The following is a 20121-nucleotide window of genomic DNA, read 5'->3' as shown; positions in this document are numbered from 1 at the left end:
TGAAAAGAAAAACAGCTTTTGTTATATGTAGGATATAAAGAAATATAGTAAAGGAACAACAATTGGCCAAAATCATTGGAACTGGTGAATTTATCTATAGGCTCTTTGGTAATGGGCGTGGTATTGGAATGATGTATACATCAGATTATAATGATCAGTATTGCAAATCCTGGTATCACTTAAAAGTGATTTAAAATATTTAAAGAATAAATCTTTCTGGACAAGTTGATCACAGATAAGACTAATTTGCTTTTAAAGGGCATTTTATATTGGGGCCTGAGCAATAGGACAACAGGAAGGGCATTTGCCTTGCAAACAGCCAACCCTGGTTTGATCCCCAACACCCATATGGTCCCCTTGAGCTTGCCAGGAGTCATCCCTAAATAAAGAGCCAGGAATAAGCCCTAAGCACAACTGGGTGAAACCCCAAACTCAATAGTAAAAATAATAAATTACATTGAAAAACGTTTTAAAGAACACTTTATAAACTATAGGCCCATCTGAGAGAATATACTCCTGAGAGCACCTGGCAAACTGACACAGGGAGAAAACAAATGGTCGAGACAGCTGAGCTCATAGGCCTGAGGCAGAGGTGCAGCCCATCTGCTGATCACACAGCTGCTGAAGGAAAACCACTGCCAGAAGAGAAGCATCTTCCCATGACTCCACTTCAGAGGCACTTCAAAGAGTGGTGCCTCCACATGATGGACCAAGCAGTTACCCAGAAGCACATCTTTCAAGGCTGGTGGGTGGGGAGTGGGATCAATCTACAAAAGTCAGATACCAGCAATGGAGTGGCAACAGTGCTTTGGGGAGAGGGCTCAATTCATTGTTAGTGAGGTTTATTTTATGAGTTATCAATGCCCCTTCCTCAATCTAAACTCCCAATTCCAAGGGATTGATGTAAAACCCCCAACATTAACAGAAGCAGAAGGCAGGCAGACCTGGTTTAAATTCTAAACCAAGTAGAATGTCCGATTGGTAAAGAATAGACCTTTCTTGTAAATTACCTGGGTTCGATTCCAGCCACCACATAGAGGTCCCCAGGAGCCCCACCAGGCATGATTCTTGAGAACTGACAAGTATGACACCAAAACCAATAAATAAATATATTTAAAAAATTCCTTAAGCCATATTGTTGAGCATGTCACTTAACATTCAAGTTTCATATTCTTCATGCTAAAATATAAAAAAAGATATCCCCATTTCTTTCTTAGGATTACCACAAAATTAAATAAAATGAAAAGTAGGTCCCCAGTAGAATATCTGATACAAGGAGGCAGTCAAGGGGAAAAGATCTCTGCTTACAGTCCATTCACCAGCAGGAAGTCTGGGGTTCCTAACTGGGCTGCTCTGGTGGCATCAGCCTGCTTGGCTGCCTGTGGTGTATATTTGAGAGCAGCTGAAGCATAGGGGCTGCTGGACTAGCAGGGAGCCCCAGCCCCTGACTGCAGGAATCATAGGGCCTTCTGGGCAAACTCAGCAGATCCACAGTGATGCTGTGATCTCTGAAAAGTCTAAGCCTAATTCAAAGCACTGTTCCACCAGAAAAGCCATAAATGGGCAGATGGAGTGGGAGAGTATAAGTTAGGACTCTGCAATCAGCCAACTTTATGGTCCGGGACAATCTCCAAACCACTCTGCCCGTGGGTTTTAATGTACAGAACAGAGCCAAGAACATTATTTCCCCTGAGTTTTCTTAGAGGGAGCTGCCAACATGGGGTCCTCTCACCCCAATAACTGATTATTTCCATAAAAAGGCCCTCCTCCTGCCTAGTCATAATCCATGTCTGAGCTTGAACTCTGTGGGCTTCTGCCCCATACCTTTGACAAGCACTAAGGAAAAAAGTTCAGCCACTCCTAAGTCCATCCTGGCAATGAAACACCTCAGAGCACTGATTGGGTTACGTCCACCTGAACCACCGTTTTTGCCTATATAAAAACTCAGCTCAGATAGTACAATTTGGCTAGTTTATAGTTGCTAAATTGAAAGGAGGGGATGGGGGATGCTGATATCAGAAAGTCTGTAATTAGTCTCAGGTGTGGTTACCCTGGGACAGTTGCTACAGGAGCCAGTTCATTTCTGGCTCCAGATACCTTAGGGGTTCGGGGTGCTTAGCAATGGACATCGTAGCTCTCCCTCCAAGAAGCCAAGTCTGTGCCTTGACCTACATGAAGCTCTGAGAAGAGAATTAGCCACTGGGCTCTGATGGATTCTAACTGCTATCCAATAAATGATACCAAAAGAGTAACATTAGTCCTTGGCCGCCAAAAGGAAAACCTCTGCAAAATAACTCTCTGGGAGCACATTCCTTATCTTGGAAGATTGGGCACAGAGCTTTGAACAACTAAACTGAATGATTTTACAAGTCCAGCAGCAATTTCAGAGTCACTTCCAGCCTTTCCAGGCTCTGCTGGAAAAGAGATGCTCCACTACCCCCATGTTATCCAGCAGAAGCTCTCTGGCTATGCATGACCAGAGAGGAGAGTTCAGACATATGTTTTGCATGTGTGCAAATAAGAGTCATATTGTTTCACTCAATTATAAATTATTAAAGCAAAAAAAAAGGTCAATCTTTTTTCGAACAGATCTTTTTGTCTCTAGAACTTACTCGAACAACATTTTGCATGTGATTAAACTGAATCCACCACCAAACCTCACTGCAGCAAATGAATCTCAGCAAACAGGACAGATCTCTACTGAGTGAATTATTTGCAGTCAGAGGCACTTACACATTCCAACACTGACCTGGCTGGGAAGTCTCGTTCTGTTTTACTTCACCAGGGAAATCTTACAAGGCTCAAAAAGGCTGATATCTACTGCAGGGAAAATTGCCTGATTCTATGAGTACTTGTTCTAAGTTAGACCTGATGGTGGTGTGGAGGTTGTTTTCCCTCCTTTGGTAGAGATGATTATTTCTGGCTGCATGAGATTTTTATTTTAAATAATTGTGTGGTTCCCACTGGTGATGACCATGTAAACAGGAAGCCACAAACTTCTTAGCAGACTTCAATGTCTGTAACTAAATGCAGGCTACTGGGAGAACAGGAGGAGCTGCAAAAAGTTCTCTCAGTTTCTTTCTCAGACAACCACCTGGCCCAGTGTGGCTAAGGATAAACATGTGTCCCCAGTGACTGTTTCATGTCAGGGTACCCATTCCTCTTTTCTGTACTCAGAGGGCAGCATCAACCTCTTGTGGAGATGACAAGCTCTCACTTCAAAAACAAAGTGCAGGAGTGCATAATAAATACAATGAATCCAGCCACACAATGGGGCAGTTCTCCTTGTTGATGGGAATACTGATCCCCAAGACCCTTTAGACTAGTCCTTCTCAAGGTTCACGTGGACCCTTATGAGCCCAAAATATATTCCAAGGGGAGGTCATAGTATGAGACTAGGGGACCAACCAACAGATGGGGTTAGGGGGCAGCAGGAAGGAAACAAGGTTGGAAGAGAGCCACAGTTAGAGAAAGATTGAGAAAAATTGGTTCAGACCACGAATTTAACTGATACTCATATGGCTGCTTGAATCCCATCTTGTTTATATCTCCTGGAGTGCATTATGCAAGATGTGAACCTTTCCAAGGCCATGCCTGTGTGTCCAATGGTGCAGAGGGCTGGGGTTGTAGATGGAAGTGCGCTGCTCTCAGCTCTGCTCCTGGGCCAGAAGGAAGGAGGACCCGGGGAGAAAGTTAAAGCAATGCAAACTTTGGCTCTATTTAAGGAAGAGCTTTCTAACAATCTGTGTTTTCCAAAAATGGAATGGGCTGACTCGAGACACAAATGTGTTCCAGGAGAGATGGCACCCATCTGTTGGGGCGGGTGGCAGCCCAACACCCAGCATGAGGAGGGGTGGCTGCCTGAGTTGTCTCAGTCTCTGAGAGTACACAGCCATGTGGGCATGGTCATGAAAATCCAAACAACAGGTCTAAGATGTAGCCAACAGTTTTGAGGGCTCTGACCTCTCCTCAAGAGATATGGAAGGAAAATCCAAAGAATTAGAGTATGGCTTTGTGATGGTGTGCAGGCCTTGAGCATTGGTGAGGGCAGACAACCAACTATTTATTTTTTAATAAGTAAAGACAGTAAGCTCAATAATCTTTAAAACCTTTCCCCAGATGGTACCATTAGAATAGAGAAGATAAAATATAATAAATGAAAATACAATAAAGCCTAATGCACTCTTAAAAGTGTATCTGTTTTGATTTGGAGTCATATCTGGCAATGCCCAGGGATTATTCCTAGCTCTGCACTCAGGAATCACTCCTGGCTGACTCTGGGGACCATATGGGATATCAGGGATAGAAAGTGGGCCAGCCATGTGTAAGGTAAATGCCTGACCTGCTGTACTATTGCTCGGGCCCCCCTATAAATCTTTAATTTATTCATTACCTTACTACAGTGAGAGTCACATTTCCTTCAAAGGACACTTTTGGAGACGAGAAGGATGACACTACAGTAGGGAAAGCTTGGGCCTATGTGTGGAAAATGGCAATTCCTATATGAGGCTCTGAGTCCACAACAGTTGGTGACTTTTATGGCTCATACACAGAACTAAGTCTTACTTCTCTCTTTAATCATAGAAGAACTGAATCCACAAACACAACAATGCAATTCAATTAATGAAGGCATGGACAGAGAGAACAAGTTGACTTTTCAACACTGCAGAATGAAAAATGAACCATTAGCGACAACCATATCTGTTAATCTGTTAATTCTTCTTCTTGGTTTTTTAATCTTTCTCTCTATCCTTCCCCCTCGACCCAATGGAAGAACCAATCTTAGAATAAAAAGAAAAAAATAAATGAAGTAAATTAATATAGGTGAAAATCATATCTCTCTCTCAAATTCCCAAGTGAAACCAGCAGTTTCAAGTAAAACTCATTTTATCTTCATAGACCGTAATAACACTATCTTCATAAAGGCAACATTTTATAAATGACAGCTCAGTTCAGTTACTTTCCCCACAATTATTTCCTCAGATAAATAAATGATTTTTTTCTTAAGCAGTAACTACTAAAAGTAAGTCTGATGGGATATGAAAGCAAAATAAGGCAACTTTTCAAAGTGGCCTTGTCCACATCCAGACCAGGGAGAGAGGCATGTGGGAAGGAAGTGAGAGAATGGGCTGACACAATCATGGCCAGTGACCCCTCATGTGCCAGTGCTTGCTCACAGCTAACACTGTACAGAACCCAGCTCTGAAATGGTTAAGAGAGAGGGAAAAGGAAAAAAAGTCATTCCAGTTCACTGTGCTTTTTCCTAGCTTCTCAAGAATCTGTGAAAGGAACTTTTTCACAAAACAACACAAGAAGAGTAGCTGCTATTTTTGTTGGTGTCGATTCATCTCAGGAAAATCTGGAACATCAATGTCAAGAGATGGATAAATGCACCAGGACCCAACATAGCATCAACACACTTAAGTCCACAAACTCCATAATCTCTAGATAATGATAATTATGGAATTTTTCCAGTTTGATTTAATTTTTAGAAATAATTTTTTAAAAAGACAACTCAATATAAGTCAGTATTTAACACAGGTCTTTAAAAAAATTAAACTAAATCGCAACTCCATAAATGAGACATTTGAAGGGTACAGGTACTCAGCTAAAAGGTAGCTTAGGACTGTAGGGCACTTACCCAGTGTGTCCTTCAGGTTTTTTACTAGGGAACCCTTCTTGAGGCTGTTCTTCCTCTCCACGTAGTTGGATGGCACATAGCCCGTCCTGTTGGCTGCATTCCTCACCCGCCACCATGTCTTGGAGTCATCCAGCAGCCACAGACGCTCATTCTTCTTGATGTCCAGCTCCTGATCTTGCTGGGCTGTGTAGTCCCACTTGGCTATAACAATCACTTCTTCTGTCATCTTTCATGGAGTCCTTCTGCCAGCAAAACATTTGGGGAAAGCTTATCAGAGACATAGACATGACAGCCTTTGCATCTACTTGAAAAATTGCAAAATTGCACACTGACAGCTTTTACCACAACCAGTTTTCTCCCGGGTCTTGAGATGCTCAACCTTAAGATGACCTTCTTTCAACAAAATCTTGTATTCTGTTTAGAAATAGCAACCTAAAAACACAGATCTTAACTTTCTGCCCTGGGAATTCTGCATGTACCTGCCAAGAAGAAAATTGTTCAGAAAGTTCTTTAAGACAGCATTAAAACTGTGTTCACCTGATTAAGAAAAACTGACTCCTTGTGGCTGACACATTTAACGTACAATTTCTCAGGGTAGGCTAAATTCTATGAACATGAAATAAACACAACAATCTAATTGTTCCTATCAATTTAAATTAAAATAAATAAAATGCCAGTGCAAGGTAGTACCCTGGTTTGAATCCTAAAATAGAAAAGGAGATGACTGAAAACAATGATGTGACTAAAATCATGCTGAAGAATAAGGAACTATTGTAATCTCTATGGTAGAAGCAGTGCTGAAGGATAGATCTGAAGTTACACTGGTCTAAGAGTCATTTCTGGGCACACCCCTCCCATTCCTGACTGCACTTCATCGAGGAGATCTTTTAAAGGCCTAAGAGAGTAGGTGTAGAAACAACCGAACAATCAATGAGCAGAAATTGTTCACGAATGTGTGTATGTCCATATAAAGTTCCTTTTTAGGTTCAAATGACTGCTTCATATTCTTCTCTCCTCCAAGGTTGCTAGACCATAAAGGAAAAGGAAGCACAGGGTCCACAACCTATAGATTCACTTCAACAACACACAGAGCTGGAAGCCAAGCAAACACTTACATAGACTCTGTCAGAGAGGAAACTCACCCCCAAATACAGCTCCAAGCATGAATAACAAACACTGTCACAGTGTCAGTAGTAGACTCCTCTGAGGGGAGGATTCCAGACTCAATGCATTCTTGTCATATATTAGGTGCCTGTTTTGAAACACTATGTGTTTCCTTTCTTGCCTGTTTCTAGCATCATTCAGCAGATCAGAACTTCTTTCATCTGTTTGCCAACTTTGTTTCTCAGACCAGAAAGTTCAGACCTGGGGTCAGCAAGAGCCCAAAAGCCCTTCCTGTGGGGTTTATAGCAACCATTTATTCATTAATTTTTATATTTTGGTTTTTAGGGCCACACCTCATGGTGATCAGAAGTTCTGGCTCTGTGCTCAGAGATCACTTATGACAGAGCTTGAAGTGCATATGCACTATTAGTATCAGGGATTAAACTTGGGTTGGCAGCGTGCGAAACAAGCACCTTACCCACTTTACTACTGCTCTGTCTCCTGTGCCCTTTCCAGCAACATTTTTACCAAGTTAACCTGGTTATGTAGGAGGTTAATATTAGGGGAGAAGACATGGGTACAGAGAAATATTTGATACTGATATAAAACGAGACATCATGGACAAAGTTGATCTGGATTTTCAGAGAATTTGTGTCTGAGCCATGTCCACCAGCAGCCCCAGACGGCCCTGTTTGTGCACTCCCAATTTTAACAAGTATCTTGCCAAACTGTCAGCATCCTCTACCTTCTCCCAGGTGATGTCTGCTCACTTGGTTCACACTTAAAAAAAAAAAAAAATCCCACAAAAACAAATTTTTTTTTTTTTTTGGTTTTTGGGTCACACCCGGCAGTGCTCAGGGGTTATTCCTGGCTCCAGGCTCAGAAATTGCTCCTGGCAGGCACGGGGGACCATATGGGGCGCCGGGATTCGAACCAATGACCTCCTGCATGAAAGGCAAACGCCTTACCTCCATGCTATTTCTCCGGCCCCCACAAAAACAAATTTTTAAGATTAGTTTAGGCAGACTTTCCACACCTGGTATCCTCCATCTATGATGTTCTTCAGTAATTTCCTACTCATCTAACCCCCTCCTGCTCACAAGACATAAATTCTCACTTGTCCTCTTTGTACTCAGAAGTGAACTCGGTTTCTCTCTTTGTAAACAGTCCTCCAGAACAGAGACTGCCTTAGTGCTCTTTTGTGTCATGAAGGATCCTTTGATAATTTCCATTAAACTATATGACATTCTGGAAGAAACAAATTATGAAAATAGCAAAATAAATTAATCAGTGGTTGTCAGGAGAAGCAAGAGAGTAAAGTTGGCAGAGGATTTTTAGGGCTGTATAATTTTTTTGTAAAACACTGTAAGTAATAACCAAAAAAAACATACCTAGGTGAATTGAAAGGAATATGGCTATTAGCTCTATATTTCTTTTTTTTATTATTTTTTTTTCTCAACTCTTCTTTTTTTTTTAATATAATTTTTATTTTGATCATAGTGGCTTACATATTGTTGACAATAATATTTTAGGTACATATTTACATAAAATCAGGGGGGCTTCCCATCCCCAAATTGTCCTCCCTAACCCTCCGTTTTTGTCCTACCTCCCATTTCCTCTTCCCTCACCCTCAGGGCGGCTAGAATATGTGGTCCCCTCTGTATCTATCCTACTACTTAGTAGTCTTGCATCAGTTTGGTCTTGATGCCTCCCTTATTTCCCCCTGTAAGTGGGGGCAGGGTTAGCTAGTTCAAGTTACGTGGTTTTGCCTGAAAAAGAGAAAGTAAATAAACAGCTCTATATTTCTTAAATGGATCAGTATTTCTAAGGTAGATGATGGATATTAAAAGTCTGTTACTCAGTTCTTTAATTGTTTAGAAGTTTCCTCAAAATTCAAAAACTAGTTTGATTGAAAGACAGCTCCCATCTTCTTCCTCTGTGACAGAGGCTTTGTTCTTTCATACGGTGCCTTCAGCACCACAGAGGGGACTAACAATTCGAAATAACATGACAGTTTCTAGCAGTCACTAAAGAAACTCTTCACTTTCATTCATTAGTTTCCAATTCTGGAGACCACAAACTTGAGAAGGAGGAAATGTCTAATATACCACATGTGTAATGTGTATAAGATCTAAGAGGATAAGAGTATACATAAACCTGATTTCAACTGTGGACCATTTTGCTCTCTACAGGCAAAAGGGTTGGGGTCAGGGAGATAGTTTGTCCAGCATGTGGTTGACTGCAGTAGATTCTTCCACAATACTACATGCCTCCCTCCTACCTAGTATTGCCAGAAAAGACCCCTGAACACAGAGCTTAAGAGTCCCCTAAGCACCACTAGAGGTGGTCCCCTCCTTTCCTTACCCTAACCCTAAGGAAATTTAAACTATATGACCAAACCAGATTATTATTATTTGTATATCTCTAAACTAAAAAGTGATTTTATGTTTTTGTATAGAGAATACAAAAAGAAAAGGGAGCTTAAGATGCTCTATACTCATGTTATGGTGCTCTTAGAAAATTGGACCTTTAAAAATTACAGGAAATCGAAGTTTTCCAAATAAAATTTGTACACATAAATAAAAATAGCTTCCTATCAATACAAAAGATTCAAGAAAGCAACTAATCCAAAACCCACCTCACCTGCCCTCATTCCCGGAGTCCATCAATCAACAACTGGCTCACTCCTAGATAACTCTCAGATCAGTCAATAGTAGCAATTCTGACTAACCACCTGTAGTATGCAGGTACAGCTTCTTGTCAACCAACCCCTGAGCACTTCCATTTCTGGAATAAGAAAATAAAGAGAGTGAAAGAGAATCAACCCATAACTAGACTTGATCACTTTTAACCCTCAGCAGATAAACTTATCTGCAAGGAGACCAGATTGGAAGTATAGTCCTCTAGAGTCAGCAACCATTCAGCTTGTTTCAGGTGTGAAATTCTGGCCATGAACAGCAAATACAGGGTCCCTGCTATATATTACAAGGTTCTACCCTCAAGGAGCTCAGAGAGGGCACTCACATAGAAGGTGAAAAAGTAAAGGCAGTAATGAAGGTGACTCTGGGTGACCACCAGCTAAGCAGCCTGTAGCTGAGCCAGAGGCCGGTATTAGGGATCTGGGTGAGAAGAGAACCAACAGCATTTCTGCTGGCCATATGGGCAGGAGAGCAGGCACTCCAGACTACTCAAGCAAGAAGCTCATGGAAGAGACAAACACATACTGGGCAGAGGAGTGAAAAATGCAGAGGTCTCAAACTCAATTTACCTGGGGGCTGCAGGAGGCAAAGTCGGGATGATCCTTGAGTGTAAAGTCAGTAGTAAGCCTTGAACATTGGGGGTATGACCCAAACAACTAAAACAAAACAAAACAAAACAAAAAAAGATTCCTCTAGGGCAGCGCCACAAAATGTTAGTACGGAGGGCCCTTTGCGGCCAGCGGGCCACGAGTTTGAGACCCCTGAGTTAGGGGATTTAAAATAAGAAGTAGGACCAAGAATGTGATGTAAAGTAAGGCACATGCTTTGCCTTCATAAAACTAGAGTTCAACCCCAGTATCGCAAACAAATTAAATTAAATATAAAGGGCCTAGAGAGTTCTGTTGGTAATGGGTTCTGCCTTGCAAATGTGAGGGCACCAGTTTGATACCTAGTACTGTGGGTGAAGAAATTAATTAAAGTGAACAGATACCAGTTTCTGGGTATTGTCTGTTCTAGGAAATTTCAATGTCACAGTAAGAGGCTCCTCCATCAATCAGCATTCCTGAAAACTTCTGATCTTTTTTTCATCTGCAAATAGCAAGACTAGCAGAGGATTCCTCTGAAAGGATCCCCAACAGGGACATATCAGGTTTTACCTGCAGTTCTTACAAGAAAATATTTTCTAGAGATACCAACAAAAGCACAGAATATTTTCAAGAAATAAAGAGTATTTTGCCAGGACGTGTAGTACAATAACTACAGATTAATCAAGAGTCTTAACACAATCAGACATAAGAAAATAACTTAAATTTCTAACATGGAAGATTCCCATGGGAAGAAAATCTGAAAGAAAAAAAAATGCATTCTTACTCGCTGACTCGTGAAATTTAAAATCTGAGATGGTGTCCTGATTTACCTTAAAACAGACACGTGGAGGCCAGAATCAAAGAATTCTCATTTGTCACTTCAGGCAATCAAGAGAATCTAATTTTTGTCTTAATTAACAGCTGATCACATTGCTCTAGTCAACTGAGAGAAGAGCATACATCTGACATTATATAGTTGGGTCTGTATGCCATGTAATGATTCTAGAACAGCATTTGTTAATTCATCCTGAGTTGAAAAAAGCACTTTCAGAGATTCTAATGAGCTTAGATGCTTGCTTGAGTCACAGGTGGGAGAAGATTCAAAAGGTAAAAAAAAAAAAAAGACCAGAACAGCTATAAAAACCTTCTTGGCTCAAGTGTTTCGCTAACTCCTAAAATAACATCCGTCTTTTCCTAGGACCCTTCTTTCTTTCCAAAACCAGTCCTGCAATTGTATCGTTCTAGATTATAGCTGAGTTATATTTTCCTCATAGTGGCCAGTTTTCTTACAGCACGCAAAATGGTCACAATATTCTCAGAGACCAAGCCGAGCCCTTTGGCCTTGATGTATCAGGAGTTGGTAGCCAAAGCTGCTGAGCCTCTGGTAAGCCTCAGCTCCCTCTGAAATGACAATTCTGACCTAGCTGTTTGGACCACAGATGCTATAACATATTAGCGGGGTTTCCTGGAGCACTGACACTGGGTGAAACCCTGAGAAGCAGCTTTAGTCTCTGCCCCTTCATGACACAGGTAACATGGGTCTCTAGGGAATGTGGGAAGAAAGCTCAGAGCACACTGGCTGAGCTGACACAGTGAACACACATGAAAGAAAATCGAGAAAACATCAGCCATAAATGAAAATCCTGTCAGCTTTATATAAATGAAAGGCAGGTAGGGGCTGCATCCCAGGGAATCTTCACTTCCTCCAGTTGGAATACACTGACCACCAACTCGGCAGCAAACTTTCTGCTGGCTGATTCAGTGGCTGCTGTCTTGTTATTCAAGCCCCGGGGACAGGAGTGACCCAGTCTCCCTCATTTAAGTTGTCCCTTTCACCCCCAGATGCCATTCTGCACACCTGCAGCAGCTTCCTAGCCACTTTCCTATTATCCAAATGATCTGCTCACTCCTGAGTGCTCAGAGGCCTCAATTGACAGACAACAGGCACCTGAGCTACAGACACCCAATCTAAAAGGAAGCTCGAAGATAAGGGAAAAACGAGTAATAATCCATGCCAAGGTGATGATCCATGTGCTGACTTCCTCAGAGGGGCAGTGCAAGGATTACCAATTGCTAACCACTTTGACTTGCTGTTGACAAGAACAGGTTTATAAAGTGCCAATCCTGGGGCCAGAGATGTGGTTCAATAAAGAGCACTTGCCTTATATGTTGTGAGGCCTTTGACTTCATATCCAGCAAAACTCACTCTGTTTCTCTCTCTCTCTCTCTCTCTCTCTCTCTCTCTCTCTCTCTCTCTCCAGAGTTGTGCTTCAGTGAAGAGTACTTGCCTTACATGTTGTGAGACCCTTAACTTCATATTCAGCAAAACATTCTCTCTCTCTCTCTCTCTTGCTCACTAAAATGGTTTTCTTTGTTTCTCTCTCTCACCAGACTGGTTCTCTCTGTTTCTTTCTCTCTCCTCTCCTCTCTCTGTCTCTCACCAGAATTGTGGTTCTTTGACTTCATATCCAGCAAAACTCACCTCCCTCCCTCCCTCTGTCTCTCTCTCTCTGTCTCACACACACACACACTCACCAGAGTTGTGCTTCAGTGAAGAGCACTTGCCTTACATGTTGTGAGGCCTTTAACTTCATATCCAGCAAAACTTTCTCTCTCTCTCTCTCTCTCTCTCTCTCTCTCTCTCTCTCTCTCTCTCTCTCTCTCTCTCTCTCTCTCAACTGTCATTCTCTCATAAACCAGTCAAGAGTTAGAAATATTTTGGTAGACATAAACATAGATCAGGTTTAATATTTTACCTTTAGAATATTAACTTAGAATTTCCAGAAAAAATGTGTATATTCAGACATATCAAAAACATTTATGTCCATGAGCAAATTGTTGGTTTAAAGAGTAAAGAGATACAAAAATAAATTAATATTCTTTGAGAAGAAAACTGGCCCATTTACCTGGTTTTTTAACATACCATCTGAATGACTTAAATATATGATCTACCTGACCATCTGTCTTCACAATTCTTGCTAATGTCTCATGTAATCATGGAAAGTCAAATACAGGACTTTCAGTGAATGCAGCAGAAAAAATGTCCTCCCATCTCAAAGTATGTTCACATCCTGATACATGGAAACTGTGAATATGTACTAATCAGCTCATCAGAAGATGAAGAGGTGGAGCATGGGTGGTCTCAGTGTGTTCAGACATAATCCACCAAATGCTCAGGAACAAGGGAAAGCAGAAGAATCTGAGGAGGCACTTACTCTTTTGCATGTGACTGAGAAGGTAGATACCAAATCTAAGAAGGGCTGAGGCTGCCTCAAGAAAGATTCTGCACAGCCCTGCCAACATTTTGATTCATGCTCCATCAAGAAACCGATGCCAGACTTGCTGAATTCCAGAACCATAAAGGGACAATCTATGGGATTTTTTGTTTAGGGGGCTACAACCTGCACTGCTCAGGGATTACTCCTGGTTCTATCCTCAGTGATCACTCCTGGTGGGGCTCAAGGGACCATGTGGGATCCCAAGGATCAAACCATGACCAGCCTTGTGCAAGGCAATTGCCTAGCCCACTTTCCTAGCTCTCTGGCCCCTAAACATTTGCTGACTAAACCCACCAGGTTGGTTGACTATTTCCTAGAGCAGCAATAGGACACAATGCGATGAGTAAACGTGGTAATATGAGTCCAGAAAAGAGAAAATTTCGTTTCCCCACTTACTACAATGTTTTCCTTCCTTGTGGATATCAGCAAGTATATTTAAGTATCATAAAACTGTATTAAGGAAACCTATTCAAAGAAAGTATCTCAAAAACAACCAAAACACCCTATCAATTCTTTATTATAAAGTTTTGAGTTATACTGTGGCTATAAAAAGGCTTGCCAGATGCCAACTAATTTGATAGGAGTTGGCAGAAACCTGTGGTTTCCTGTGGGGGAACAGAAAGGCCAGTTGGTGGCTTTTTACACGCTGTATCACTAATTATAGCTAATACACTTCAACTCTAAGTAGGGCACAATATGGAACCTACTGGCTGTTCCAACTCCCAGTAAGTTAATTAAGCTGTGACAATTGTCAAGGTTTTACTACTTCCCTCAGGCAAAAAAATATACTATGTGCAAAAGAGAAAATAAACAATCGAGTTCAGTTCAACATACCTTCTTTCTCTATGGAGAGGAACAGAAGTCCATACCAGCTGCTATCAGCGGGTGGGGTGCCAGGTTATAAGTATCACATGTCCTCACTGTACGCACATGACCCTGCATTACTTGTGTTTGTTCATCATGCGTTAATAGCAGCCCTTCAAAACAGATTATCTAGAGATATACTGAATAAATGATAGAACTGAGCTTTAGGGATACAGAGAGGAATGAACATATCCAAATCCACAAAGCTAAAAAAAAATGCCGCAGCTGTGATTCAAACCCACTAGAACTGTCTCATCAACAAAGCCAAGGCCTTTTCTTCGACTGTCTACTACAGAACCTGTTCTGTGACAGCAGAATTTTGCTGCCGAGCTAAAAAAGAAACCTCAAGGGGACGGAGAGTGGGGATAAACAAGAACTGAATTTCAGTTTCATCTTGATAAGCTGCTCAGTGGAAGTACTCGAGGAAACAGCAGTAGCTCCCAATCTCCAGGATATGATCTAAAAAGGGCTTTGACTGGTTTTCGATGTTTATTAGTGGAGATAAAGAATTGCTGGATGGGATCCGAGAGACGGCATTGCAACAAGACTGTTATGGCATTAGAACAAGACTCACTAAACCTGCAAGCTCTTGCTACAGAGATCAAAAATATATCAGCATTAGCCCTTCAACAGACGAATGCTAAAGAAACTGTGGTACATATACACAATGGAATATTAGGCAGCAGTCAGGAGAAATGAAGTCATGAAATTTTCCTATACATGGATGTACATGGAATCTATCATGCTGAGTGAAATAAGTTAGAGGGAGAGAGAGAGAGAGAGAGAGAGAGAGAGAGAGAGAGAGACGTAGAATAGTCTCACTCATCTATGGGTTTTAAGAAAAATAAAAGTCATTTTTGCAACAATCCTTAGAGACAATGAAAGGAGGGCTGGGGGGCCGGCGAGGTGGCGCTAGAGGTAAGGTGTCTGCCTTACAAGCGCTAGCCAAGGAAAGGACCACGGTTTGATCCCCCGGTGTCCCATATGGTCCCCCCAAGCCAGGGGCAATTTCTGAGCACGTAGCCAGGAGTAACCCCTGAGCATCTAACGGGTGTGGCCCAAAAAACCAAAAAAAAAAAAAAAAAAAGAAAGAAAGGAGGGCTGGAACTTCCAGCTCACTTTATGAAGCTCACCACAAAGAGTGGTGAGTGCAGTTATAGAAATAACTACACAGAGAACTACCATAATCATGTGAATGAATGAGGAAACTGGAAAGCCTGTCTAGAGTACAGGTGGGAGTGGGGTGGGATGGAGGGATATTTGGGACATTGGTGGTGGGAATGTTGCACTGGTGAAGAAGGGGGGTGGTCCTTTACATGATTGAAACCTGATCACAATCATATTTGTAATTAAGATGTTTAAATAAAGAATATATATACATACATATATATATATATCAGCATTGGATTTAATTATGTCATTTGGAAAGAGAACAATACCTAAAGGTATTTTATAAAACTGGTATGGCATAATACAGTGAGGCCTGTTTTCAGAAGCTTTACAATGACCCTAAGGACTAGGGCACATCCTCCACCCACTGCGGCTGAGATAAATTAATCCTCTTGCATTTAATCTACCTAGGAAAACATATTTTACGTACAAGGTAGCATAGCTAAGTTACTATCCAAATGTAACATTTAAAAATATTTCTTGATATTTATTCTAGAGATCCAGTGTGCCTGGACACAGTAAGTACCTAGGGTAGGGTGAACAGACTTTCTTTTATTTCTTAGCCACTTGCTCCTCCCAAATGCTCTGTTCTGCTTTGACCTGGGGCCTGTTGGGCTTACTTACTTCCCACCACTGCCTCAGGGTTCCAGTCCCTTTCTCTTCCACAGCTGATTAGACACTATCATATCTGTAGGCTTAGTGGGCACAGCTCCACCACCCCAACTTCCTTTTGTTGTTTTTGTTTTGTTTAACATCCATCAGAGCTCAGGGGTTACTCTTGGCTCTGAGCTCAAAAATCACTCCTGACAGGCTTGGGGGAACTTAAGGGATTCTGGGGATTGAACCTGGGACAACTGCATGCTATTCTATTGTGATATCACTCCAGCCTCACATGCCAAACTTCCTAGTATGATCCGGTTATGTATTAGTTGATGTTCTAGTACCAAACATCAGTTTTTTTTTAATTATAATAAAATATATATACCATAAAATCTACCATCTTAACTATTTGACAAATAAAATTATAATTTAATGGAAAAAACATAAAAGTGAAAAATAAGGATCAGAACAGGCAACAAATGACAAAAATAAACAATAAAAAGAAAAAAACAAGGAAAAGGATCCCAAAGGAGTATTTTTGTTTGTTTATTTTTGAGCCATACCTACCAGTGCACAAGGTCTCCTCCTGCTTCTGTGCTCAGGGATCACTCCTAGAGGACTTAGGGGATCATATGAGTTGCTGAGACTAGAACCCAGTTCAGGCATGTACAAGGCAAGCACCACTGCACTGTAAATTTCACCAGAATTTAAAATCTTTTGTTTGTTTGTTTTTTGGGGGGCACAGACGTTGATGATCAGGGTTTATTCCTGGGTATGTGCTCAGAAATCGCTCCTGGCTTGGGGGACCATATGGGACACTGGGGGATAGAACCGCAGCCTGTGCTAGGCTAGCGCTCGCAAGGCAGATGCCTTACCTCTAGCACCACCATGCCAGCTCCAAGAATTTAGAATATTTATGGAAGACCAGAGTGACTGGTGCATTAAGAATGAAGGGAGAATGGAGCAGGATGCACTATGAGAGGCAGATTCTAACAGCTCTGAACACATTTTTTTTTATAAGGGACCGTATTTTTAACTACGAGGACTATTTCTATGTTGAAATAAGCTCAGAATGCATTCACATTAGTGCTAGGGAGCCACGAACTGTATAAAAGTAAACATACATGAAAAATTACAACTAAATTTAGTGTACAGCAGTGCAAGCAGATACTGAAAAAATGATGAGACTTAGACAAGAAATTAGTGTGGGTGGATGTTTCGCTCCACAGTTTTCAATCTGAAGGCAGGACAAACTTAGTACATAGAGAAACTCCAACAGAGAAATTAAATCAGAAAATGGTGTAATACAATGAGAAAAACTGAAATTTTAAGGCTGTACTTCAACAACTAGAAGCTAGAGTGATTGGAAGGTAATAATAAATTTCTGTACATAAAGTATATTTTAATACTTGATTGGCCCCTAAATTATTTATGTACAGTCAGAAGAAAGCATCCTAATGAGGTATAAGGAAACTGAGAAAAAGTATTAGCAGTTATCCAAATGACAGACTTTGCAGTAAATGTGAGTAAAAATTAAAAAGAAATTTTTTTCTAGAAGAATAAAAGATATCAGATTATGGTCTTTAAAATACAAGGGATATGTCCAAAAACAGTTTTTTAAAAAGAACAATTAGGGTGCTGGAGCGATAGTACAGTGGGTAGGGCCTTTGCCTTACACTCAGCTGTCCCAGGTTGGATACCTGGCATTCTTTATGGTCCCCTGAGCCCACCAGGCATTATTCTTGAATGCTGAGCCAAGAGTAACCTCTGAGCACAACTAGGTCTGACCTGACCACCAAAAAAACAAACAAACAAACAAACAAAAACTCTACACAAAAGAGAAAGAGCAACTAGAATAATAGGACTCATTCTTTAAAAGAAAAGATGATCTGGGCTGGAGCGGTGGCGCTAGAGGTAAGGCTTTTGCCTAGCAAGCGATAGCCTAGGATAGACCTGGATAAATGCCCCGGGGATCACCAGGAGTGATTTCTGAGTGCACAGGAATAACCCTTAAGAGTCACCGGGTGTGGCCCAAAAAACAAAAACAAACAAAAAATGATGATCAACCCTGATTTGAGACAACATCTTTTATATTTACATTAAAGGATGATAATATTTTAAGCTGGGAAATATAGTAATAAATTAAGATACATAGAATACCAATAGGCTCTACTTTTAAAGAACCAAAGAAATTTCAGAACTGAAAAATAAGCTATCGGACATTAAAATTTCTCTGACAGGATGCAGGTATCAGAAAATAATCAGTAAACTTTGAAACAAAAAATCCCCATTATTTTCTCCCACATTTTTTTTTTAGTAGCTTGCTTCTTCCAAGTGTGGTTTCTTATAACCTAGCTGACTAGGGTATTCTTGGCTGGAGGTCTTTTCCACTAAACACATTGTATATATCACATCACATCATTCTAGCCTATGGTTGTTATTGAGACATCTTATAATCATATGGGGTTCCCTTATATACATTTACTTTCACTTCAGCTTTTAGGATTCTCTATCTTTGTTTTTTCAATTTAATTATTATGAACTTGGTTTGGGTTTATTTTGTTTAGAACTCTGAGCATCTTTATTAGGATGGGAAAGTCCTTCCTTAGCTATTATATTTTTAAATAAAGTTGGCTTCTTTCTCTTCTCCTTCTGGAATTCCTATATGAATTCCTATATGAAGGTCTTTTGTAACCTTCACTGCATTTAATACTTCCTTTTACTGGTCTTTTTCTTTCAAGAATTCTCTTCAAGTTCACATTTCACTTCCGACTTTTATTCTTTTACTGAGTTTCTCTATTGCATGCTTTAGTCAAGCTACTCATAGTTCTGATTTTTGTTTGGACTTTACATACTCTTTTTTAAAGATTTCTTCCATAGATCTTATTTCAGTGAGCACCAGTAGGGCTACTGGTTTTCTGGACTTCTACTTCAGGTACCTTTACATAGCCCTAGTCAAGTAGGAGATCTTTCCAGTCAATTGTCTTGATTTGTGGATATAGATGAATTACTCCATCATCTCATGTCTGGAACTATACTGGGGACTTGGAAGCAACCAGATACTCATTCACAAGTGCCCAGACTTGATTAAGATTCAATGGACCTGGGCGATGGCTTGGGGCTTTTGCAGTTTGAATGCCTAGCCTTCTCTGTATTACAAGGTGTTGAATGAGGGCATCTGCTTATCAAGTTTGGGCAGTAATCAGAGGTGTACAGTCACAAGTTCCTGAAGGTGGTTGTAAGAAAGGACATGGAGAACAAGCAGGAAATCAAAGTTGCCAGATGTTAGGCAGCCACGAGGCTGTTGTGATCAGGCAGACCCCTGACAGAGAAGAGGAAACTTGGAGGCCTCAACTTTTAGCAGATAGTAGAACACACAAGCCAGGACTGGCAGGGAACAGTTAAAAAGCACAGCAGATGGTAAGACTCCTTTGGTAGCAAGCCAAGGTCCACTCAATACAGGGGTGTAGCTTGCTTCCCGGCAGTCAGACATGAAAAGGCAAGTTCTGAGTGCCTGATAGAAATAAGCTACCTTTGCCCCTAGCAAGCTCAGATAGTTGCTGGTGCTGGATGGAGCACTTTTCAGGGCCCACCAGTACTGCTGGCAGCAGGCTGAGAAAAGCCATTGCAATAGTGCCTGCTAGTAACCAGGCCCCTGCAACACTCCCATCATTTCCTGCCTCCTGAATTGCAAAGCTAAAAATATAGGATTGGTGTCATCCTTTCTGCCATCTAGGGATAAAGTTCTAGATTATAGAAATCTCTTCCCAATTTTATTATGTTTGCCCTACGATGGGACCACTTCCTTGGCAGGGCTATCTCTGTCTTCAGTCTGACCAGGAGTTCTCCTTTTCCTGTTGTCAAAGCTGGTTCATCAGGATTTGGGGTCAGTTTCTGTATAAGTAATCCTAGTTTGGCATTGAGTATAAGGACTGTAGGAGGAAGTAAACAAGTTCTTCCACTTTGGCCATTTTATTCCTCTGACTATCACCTACTCCACCACACACACACAGTTTAACCATTTTTCAGCATACAGTCACACTGTTGTAAAACTAATAGCATCATTCATACCTATATTTCTAGATCCAGGCAAAAGAGAAAAAAGCTCTCTCTTTTTCTCTTAGAGTAAAGGACAGATATTTCAAGGAAATTGGCTAGTTTGTACAACCTAGTGACTG

At 41.0% G+C, this 20121-nt stretch overlaps 1 protein-coding gene across 1 annotated transcript in view; it reads right to left on the bottom strand.

Annotated features, from left to right (window-relative positions):
• Window positions 1–20121, bottom strand: part of NCK2 (NCK adaptor protein 2) — a 129406-nt gene that overhangs the window by 28064 nt on the left and 81221 nt on the right. Inside the window, exon 3 of the mRNA XM_049784425.1 lies at window positions 5642–5883. Coding sequence (XP_049640382.1) covers window positions 5642–5867 — 226 coding nt within the window. The 5' untranslated portion in view covers window positions 5868–5883. The remainder of the gene's footprint in view (window positions 1–5641; window positions 5884–20121) is intronic.

Source organism: Suncus etruscus, chromosome 12 (assembly GCF_024139225.1).
Source record: "Suncus etruscus isolate mSunEtr1 chromosome 12, mSunEtr1.pri.cur, whole genome shotgun sequence".
Classification (NCBI taxonomy): Eukaryota; Metazoa; Chordata; class Mammalia; order Eulipotyphla; family Soricidae; genus Suncus; species Suncus etruscus.
Note: the sequence above shows the minus strand (reverse complement) of the source record. Positions and strands in the feature narration are given on the sequence as shown.